The 9,446-nt window shown below is 37.7% G+C and overlaps 1 protein-coding gene and 1 non-coding gene across 2 annotated transcripts; one reads left to right on the forward strand and one right to left on the reverse strand.

Moving 5' to 3' along the window:
• The first annotated feature begins 876 nt into the window (after positions 1-876).
• On the forward strand, positions 877-983 carry LOC130501978 (small nucleolar RNA R71). Its single transcript, XR_008939982.1, has one exon. It is a non-coding gene; the product is annotated as a small nucleolar RNA R71 (small nucleolar RNA).
• A 3,645-nt stretch (positions 984-4,628) lies between these two features.
• Positions 4,629-6,148, reverse strand: LOC108838374 (UDP-glycosyltransferase 72B1-like). Its single transcript, XM_018611324.2, has one exon. The coding sequence runs from the start codon at positions 6,081-6,083 to the stop codon at positions 4,659-4,661; it is 1,425 nt and encodes a 474-aa protein (XP_018466826.2). The 5' UTR covers positions 6,084-6,148; the 3' UTR covers positions 4,629-4,658.
• Positions 6,149-9,446: the final 3,298 nt, after the last annotated feature.

Below are 9,446 nucleotides of genomic sequence, written 5' to 3' on the forward strand. Positions count from 1 at the left end.
CCAAGCTTCTCAATCTCATCTACCTCTTTCTGATAATCACTCAGCTCAATCTTTGAAGAAGTAGTAGAGATGATAAAATTGCAAGACTCCTTGGGATTCTTTTCTGGTTTTCCTGGTAGAGATCCCATTGAGCTCTTAGAAGATGATGGCATTGAGGCGACCTGACTCTCCAAAGTGTTGAAGCGAGATGCAAGTTGTAGGAACTTGTTGTTGAGGTCAGAGTAGTTCTCATGAATCTTTGTGTGGATATTCTTGAACTCATAAACTATTGTCTTCTCATTTCTGGCTTAAAATTCCAAGAGTTTCTTGAACATGGAATCCACACTTGTATCTGAAGCTGGAGCTTGAGAAGAACTGCCTTGAGCTTGAGTAGACTGATTACTTTGGTTGCAGAAACCAGGAGGGTAGCTTTGCGTGGCTTGGTATCCTCCTTGCTGATTGTTGTAGTGACGTCTTTGCTGGTAGTTGTTGTGGTACTGAAAGTTGGGTTCTTTCATGTACCAAGTGCCATTAGCATTGATGAAGCATAGCTCCTCTTGGCCTTCTAAACCATCAACCTCCTTGATCCCTGCATGCTGCTTTTGTTTCTGGTCCCCAACAGAGTTCAACTGCCCTTGCTTAGACTTCTCTTTGATAAGCATGTCTAGCTTCTCTTGGAGAGACTTAATCTCCTTCCTTGTGTGCTGATCATCACTTCTGTTGGTATTGTCGTGCTCCCCACTGTAGACTGAGTCACTCTTCACCATGTTGTCAACCAGCTCCTCTGCATCCTCTTCAGTTCTGCCTAGGAAGAATCCATTGCTTACTGTGTCTAATCTGGCTCTGTACTCAGGTAGAGCATCCCTGTAGAATGTGCTCATCAATTTTTCCTTTGTGAATCCATGGTGTGGACACTGAGACCAATAGCCCTTGAACCTCTCTCATGCTTCACTAAAGCTCGCAAGGTTCTTCTGCTGGAACGTAGAGATTTCATTCCTTATCTTGGTTGTCCTGTAGGCAGAGAAGAATTTCTCTAAGAATGCGCTCTTGCAATCATCCCAAGTAGTGATGGAGTCACTTAGAAGAGTCTTCTCCCATTGGTGTGCTTTATCTCCCAAAGAAAGGGGGAACAACTTGAGCTTGAAGGTATCTTCAGAAACACCATTGATCTTGGACAAGCTACAATACTTATCAAACTTGTCCAAATGATCATATGGATCTTCAGTAGCAAGGCCATGATACTTGTTGTTCCCGATGGTGTTGAACAGTCCTGACTTGATCTCAAAGTTGTTGTTCTCCACAGCTGGTGCTCTGATGCCCAACCTATGACCATGAATGTGTGGTTGATCATAGGCTCCAATGGCACGAGCTGAGCGTTGTGGGTGTTGTGGTTGGCGCTGTGGTCGAAGGTTGGCAGTTCCTTGACCATCTCTCTCTTGGGCAGCTCCCAAGGGGATCTCTCCAGCCTGATTCAGGTTCTGATGATGAGCCATCTCAAAACCCAATCTGTCTAAATGAGCATGTTGCTCCTCCTCTCTCCTCCTCCTTCTATTCTCTCGTTCCAAAGCTCTGATGTCTACAACTAGTGGAGTAAGGTTTGTAGTCCCAATTGAGTGAAGTGAAGTGAACTAAAACTAGACTAGAAATCCAATAAAAGAGTGAACTTTCTTTCTCAATATGAAGCAACTGGACTCATGGGGCTAGGCATTTGATCTTGGGTGATGTAGATCCAATCTAAAGGTGACAAGCTATCAATCAAGCACTTTCCTTATGCCTAGATACAACACTAAACAAGCTTTATCCCTAGATGAATGTTCATTTGCTAAAGCAACTCAAGCATCAAATCTCTTTGGTTGAATATTACTAAAGCAATCATTATGGACAAGTCTACTAGAAATCTTATTACCTTTAACAACATATCTCTTTGGCAAAGTGCATTAAGAGCATTGAAGAGTTGGTTCAGGCATTTAATCATACACCTTTCGGGCAGGAAATGACTAAGGATCTATTTTAGTATGATCAAGACCAAAATAGCATTGAGAACCCTCAACAAGCAAGGAAAGAAGTAGATTTAATATTAAACACCCTAGATCTTCACTAATCACCCTTAATCACCCTAGCCCATGAATCCTAGATAGATATACTCACTAATAGACATGATTAACCCAAAAACCAAAGATGATTCAAGGTTAGACATGCTTAGTGAACAAGATAATCCAACAAACACAAAGAAAATAAAATGAAAAGGATCAAAGATCCAAGTTTTCTTCAAGGTTTACAAATGTGTTTTTGAGAGAAAAAGAGTTAGATCCAACATTAGGATAACAAGAGTATTTATACTTAGGCTTAGATAGCCTAAAACATCAAGATAAAATGACTAAAATGGCCTTGGGACACTTAATTCTCGACCAAAGACTTAAGAAAAACGGCCTGGGTAAACCGAACCGATCCTCCCTGCGCGTCTCTACCCGCGCACTTCGGATCTTCTCATCCTGGTCATTCCCGCGCGGGTGCAGCTCCCCTGTCAGTTCTCCCCGGTCAGTTCTCACATGCAGGCCGCGCGGATGCAAGTCCCCGGTAGATTCTCCCTGGTCAGATAGCTTAGCTTCGACTGGACGCAATACGCGCGGGTAGGTCTCCCCGGTCAGTTCGACCAACTTCAAAGGATGGCTTGTTTTGGTTTGGCTAAACCTCATTCTTCACTTCTTTTTGGATCACAAATCTTCCAAACATCTTGAATCACTCCATAGGACACTCGAACACCTAATAAAGACATATGAATGCAATATGAACCTAAAGATGCCTAATACATAATCTATATGCTCAAAATATACAAGAATGAATGGTTCAAATCATGTAAATATACAAGATATCAAATATATCCTAAAACTCTAATATACCATGACTAAAATTGGGTCAAATTCATGGTATATCAAAAAGCGACATAGAAGACCCTAAGTTGGATTCAGACCCATATCCCTGGATTATGTAGTATATTTATAAAGCGATGAATGATAAACTATTCAAAGGAATAGACAGAGACCCTTTGGAATTTGTCCGACATGCTGAATCAGAATGCCATGCATGATTCAAAGCAAACAAGAAACAAGAAGTACATACAGATAGTGTAACCTCTGAGCTGATAACAAATTCCCAGAGATGCTTGATAGATGGTTCATGGACACATGACGCACCTTACAGTAGGTATGGATGGACATGGAAAACCTCAGGAGGAACAACTCAGCTATTGGGAGCAAGAAACCAGCGACGAAGGATCTCATCTCTTCATTCGGAGCTTGAGGCCCTTCTTTGGGCAATGTAATCATGCTTCAAATATCGTCGTATCAGGCTTTTGGAACTGATGGTAAGAATTTAATTTCAATGATTCAAGACGCCAGAGCATGGCCCAACTTCTCCACTGAATTAGATGAGATGCAGAAGTTAAAGAGTAGATTTCCGGATTTCTCAATTGTTTTATTTCTCGGTCTGAAAATGCATTGTCTGATTTTTTAGATAAGATAGTACGTTACTTTCATAAAGACATGTATTACATTGGTTATTCTGGTCTGGTTCTTCAGATCACCTCAAGTTTGAGTAATATTTTAGCCGTTTGATGTCAAAAAAAAGTTAACTATGAATGTAAAAAAAAAAAATTCATTCTTTGATTAAATAAAAGCTAAAAATTATTTTATAGAATTAATATATCTAGATTTACCGGTAAATCATTTACCCAATACATTACAGATTACTGAAAAAAGCTTTAAAATAGATGACAAGTCATAGTTGTGGCAAAAGAATATATTATATTCGTAATCATACTATTTCATTACATAAATCTTTTTTTCCAATCAATCATATTTTAGTTACATAGTAGAATAGTATAGACATAAAATCGAATCAACTATTAAAAATAGTGTAATACTGACAAAGTTACAAACCAGTTTGGTCTGCTTTGGAACGTAAAAGAATACTTGCAAAGAGATATCTTTCATGGTCTAGTGGTTTTAATGGTTTTAATGAAATTTTTACACACGACTGCTAGAGATAGCGAATTCAATTTTCGATCAGTATAGTGGGGTGATACTGAAGCATCTCCAAATAAAATCTTGTCTTATTAAATGGTTCATGGCATTTTCTGAATATGAGACCTTTTGGAGTGGGGTCATTCATTATAAAAAAATTACCCACGATAAGTTTTTAACAATGTTGAATTGACCTCGTGATAAAGGGATTGCGATTGTAACTATCGCTCTTTAGATTTAATTCATGGTATGAAAATCTATTTAAAATGTTTGGATTCCAACAAAGAGGTGAAACCACCTTTTTCTTTACATTTTTACCAAACGAAAAAGCAATATACAAACTATATGATCCATAACTTGATTTTATAGGTATACCCCTATTTACAAATTATACACTTATCATACACTTATGATTTGCAAACTATACACTTATCATACCCAGCCGGCAATGGTACCGCAGAGCAACTCATCCCGGCTTCTGATTTCAACTGACACGACCACTGCGAAAAAAACACACACACATATATACATTATCGTAAAAAACATATCAAGATTGAACTAGAGACACACCACTTGCATATTTTAATAAAAGCATAAATACAAAATTATTTGAATGCTTACCGATTTGTTCCATCTCTCTTTGGTGGACTTTTCATTTTACAAAACTAACTGACTAAGAGCCTTCGTAAATGACCGATCATCCTTCATCACCCTACAAGCTCCTTCCTTCATTTTTGTCATCTTATGCCTCACCCTTTTACCTTCATCACCTTCCGTCATTCCTTTACCTTCTTCACCTTCCATTAATCCCTTCACCACTCTAGCCACCTCTTCTCTCATCACCAGCCCATCATCCCCGGCATGGGCTCTAAGCGCCACATGGATATCATCGGTCAACAAAATTGCATTCATCTTTTGCTCAGCGTATAATGGCCATGCTATAAGTGGAACACCATTTACTATACTCTCCATAGTTGAATTCCATCCACAATGAGTAAGAAATCCTCCTGTCGATGAATGGGCTAAGATTTGGGCTTGTGGAGCCCAAGAGGCGATCACCAAACCTCTGTCTTTAGTGCTAGCTAAATACCCGGGTGGTAAAAATGTTAATGGATCGGTATGACTATGTGAATTAAAATACGAAGAATCAGCAACCCCACTCGGACTTCGTATGACCCAAAGAAACCGTTGCTTACTATCCGCAAGACCATGAGCAAGCTCATTAAGCTGCTCACATGAGAGTGTACCGCCACTACCGAAGGACACATACAACACCGAACCGAACGGTTGGTTGTCCAACCACTTTAAACATTCAGACTCTTCCCTCTGGTCACCCTCTCGCTTACCAATGTTAACCAACGGCCCAACCGGATAAACAGGTGGCTTATCAAGATCAGGTTCTTGCAAGGCTTTTATAGTATTAGGCTCTAGTTCGTCGAAGGTATTCACAAGAATCGCTTTGGCTTCTTTATACCTCTTGGTGTTGTGTAAAAGACATTTGTATCCGTCATTTTCCCGGTCTTGAGCTATGTCGAGGAAATCTTTGCCAAAGACAGGTACGCATCCAGGAAGCTTAACTGGTTCCGTTAATTCCCTAAACTCACACGACACCGTTTCGTCAAGTTTAGGCAAGTTGAGGAAAAACGACAAGACGTTGGCCGTTGATGGGTAGAAAAGATACGGTGACACGTGGAACTCAAAGGCGACGTCGAAAGCGTCCGTTCCAAAAAGATCGACGATGAGCGACGACGGCAAGCGACCATCCGCCCTGAAAGAGTCGAAGACTTTCCGGAGCTCCGGATTCGAACGGGTCACGGTGACCGAAATGCGAGTTGCAACGCGAGCTGTTGACAGGATATCGGTAAGATCGGCGGGAGGGAGAAAGACGGAGGAGATTGAAGAAGGGAGAGAGTCGAGGACGGTTCTCTGAGCTTTTGACGGTGGACCTTCGCCAACCACGATGAAGGTTACGGTGAAGCCGTGGTTGTGGACGAGTCGTTTAGCTAACTCTACGAATGGGATGAGGTGGCCCATTCCAGGACTTGGTATCATCGCAACGTGAGGCGCTTTTGATCCCTCCATTGATGCAAAGTTTCAAGACTTGTTTTTTAGAAATATATATTTTCTTATTTGTGTTGTAGCTTGTGATTAACGTTTTCTCTTGTAATTGATAAGGTGCTGAGTAATGGCTTTATATAGAGAGGTTCTGGTGTGTATTTACGATCTCACAAAGACACAAACCCTATATATATATCTAGAGGTTTTAGTTTATGTTAAAACTAAAAATAGTATGGTTAAAATGAGGATGTGGTTAGCTAATTTTATAATGGACTTGTATCATTTGAAACGATATTAACTTTAGAATTATATATCATCTATTGTAAAATGTAACCTCTTCTGTTTATGGTGTTTGTGAGTTATGGATATGACAAAAACGTGACAAGTCAAAATTAGCCACAAATCGAAGATTGCTATATTTTGCTAGAGAGAAATATCAGAGCTCGTACTACGTTTGATCTTCTCTCTCACCAACCACAATTCTAATAGGTGACTGAAACCTATGCTGTACTGCATGCATTTTGGAGGGAATGACTATGTGATGTTGGAATCCCAAGTCTTTTGGGCCGAGTAAACTTTTGTTGTAACATGAATGAAAGAGAAATGCCGAAATGTTTTTGGGAATCTATATATATAAAGTTGTTTCACATAAATGAAACTGAATTAAATAAATTATTTTTTATGAATTTCTATATAATATACTGTATAGTTTGGGCACATATTTTTAAAAAAGTTATCCCTAGATTTTAGTTTTGTTCTTATCTATATCAACTCTATAAAAATATTTTTAGCAAGTAATTCATTTTCATTCCAACCAAAACTGTGACATCATTTTGTCCACAAATGATAAACTATTAAAAATACATAAAATAAGAAAAACTGTCTACGTAATTGTTTGTTTTCACGTTTTATCAAATCCAGACCAATTAAAAATAATAATTAATCTCAATGAAGAAAAAATGATAACTGAATAAAAATACATAAAATAATTTAAATAAGAAAATTCCTCAACGTAATTGTTTTTCACGTTTCTTAAAGCGCAGACTAATAATGTAATATCCCGATTTTCCAAAATATATAATAATAATAAATAATAGATAATAAATAAAAAATAATCCTGAAATCTCTATTTATTATTCAACATAAATAATCTCAAATCTCCATAAATCCAATAAATAGCATTAAATCCAAATAGTATAATAAATCTCAAAATCTCGGTAAAGTAGAAAACCGGAAATCTGAAATAGAAATAAAGAAAACGCCCAAAAGCACCAATATGATATCAATCATTCCTATCTGCCAGGCTCACCTGAAAGAGAAAAGAAAAAGGGATGAACAACATGAGAGTCACTCAGTGAGGTATGGGATGCTAACCCGCAAACCACAGACTCAGTACATAGCACTACGACTATGTAGGAATAGCTCTAGCATGAACATACAAGATGCCTAGCACATCACACAAAACAAACAATACGCTGATGGTACATAGCTAGTCCACACACCCTGCGTTCTCCTCATACGGATATACGATATCATAATATGTGTCGATAGTTCAGACATCTCTGGACCCCCGCACTCCACCAATATACGTTGATATGCAAACGTCTCTACACCCCGCACCACACGATATACGTCGCTAGCTCAGACGTCTCTGGGCCCCCGTACTCATCCACTATGCATCGCTAGCTCAGATGTCTCTGTGCCCCCGCACTCTATACCTCGCTAGCTCAGATTTCTCTGGGCCCCCGTACTCATATGCGTCGCTAGCCCAAATCACTCTGGGCTCCCGCACTCACAACATAGTCCCTACTACATAACTACATATATATGTCTTTAACATCAATCATCTCACACAACCGTTGAATCATCTATTATCCTATTTCCAGTTTAACAATCAAAATAATAATAAACAACCAAGACTTTCAAACATACTCGATTCACAAAGACGGATCATGTTTCAAAACTAGACTTTCAATAATAATACTACTAAACTAGCTCAGGATTTAACGGAATAGCCCTCACCTTAGCAACTGGCTGGAAGGAACAACAGAAAATGGTCAACTGAGATTAACAGAAAAACCGCTGGAAACTCGATCAGAAATCTCGTCGAAAGCTTGTCCGGAAATCCCACCGGAAAAAGTCACTAGTGACTGATCGTTGAATAATTCAACAACTTGTCATGCGCAAAGAATACTTTGACTTGATGAGAAAAAGAGAAAAGAAGAAGTTTCTTATATATGGGAAGGGAAAAGAGGTATGAAGCTCAAATTTCTAATGTGGAACAGAAATAAAAAGAAATAATGGGTTTTTCATTAAAATAAAATAAATGAGCCTTGTCCTAAGATCCGGATCGTTACAAATAAACTGTGACATCAATGAAAGAAAAAAGAAAGAATATCAATGACAAGATCAAACCCTTATATATTAAAAGAGAGTTCTTTTTTAAGTTGTAATATTTAATTATACCCCCCCCCCTGACTGTACCGAGGTGCAGCTGCCCCCACTTTTCTGATTTTCCCTTTTTCATGTGTTAGATATTCTTTCTCACCTCACGTTCTATTCCTTCGAATCTTTTCTGGTCATCTGCTCTTTTCATTCAATTAATTTCTTTAACAAATAGTTCCAGTTTTTTTTGTCTGTTAGTGAGTTTATTATTTTTCTTCTTTCAGTTACAAAAAAAAATATTTTACGTGTATTATTTAGTTTTTTTTCCTTCTAAATAAATATTCAAAAAATATAAAACACATTCATGTAACACATCAAATAAAAAAAATATTAACAAATTAATTTTGTATGCCTTCAATCAAAATATTTTAGAAACCCGCCATTGAACTTCACCGTCTTTCTCACAACTTTTATTTAAAAATCTTTATGTTAGACCATCTAATGGGGGTGTTGAAACTAACTTTCAATAGTTTAATTCCGTGCAGTGAGAATGTTTAAAAGATATGCTTGTTTACGTGACAATAACAAGGATTGGAAAGTTTCAACCGCTGAACTTTTTTTATGGTCTGCACTGCCACTGCCAAGTGTTGCTCTGTGATTGAACATAAACATTTAATGCATGTGTACACGCGCACGGCTTAACTTAATTTTTTAAAAGAACCTGAATAAGATTTAAATATTGTGTTCTCACTAATTGGACATATATTTTTTTATCCTCGTCCAATAATTCGAATGCACTTCTTATATAATAAATTTTGCTTTTAAAATATAAAAAAAATATCAAAATTTAAGATTTTTTTAATTTATAAATAGAAACTACTCTCATTTTATTTGGATACGAAAAAATTGCCATTTTTGGTTAAATAGTTCATAATAATAATCTTTTGTTGAGGATGAACGAGAGACATATGCTCAAAACTCTACCTATTATGATCAATCTGA

Source organism: Raphanus sativus, unplaced genomic scaffold (assembly GCF_000801105.2).
Source record: "Raphanus sativus cultivar WK10039 unplaced genomic scaffold, ASM80110v3 Scaffold0361, whole genome shotgun sequence".
In the NCBI taxonomy this organism is placed as follows: domain Eukaryota; kingdom Viridiplantae; phylum Streptophyta; class Magnoliopsida; order Brassicales; family Brassicaceae; genus Raphanus; species Raphanus sativus.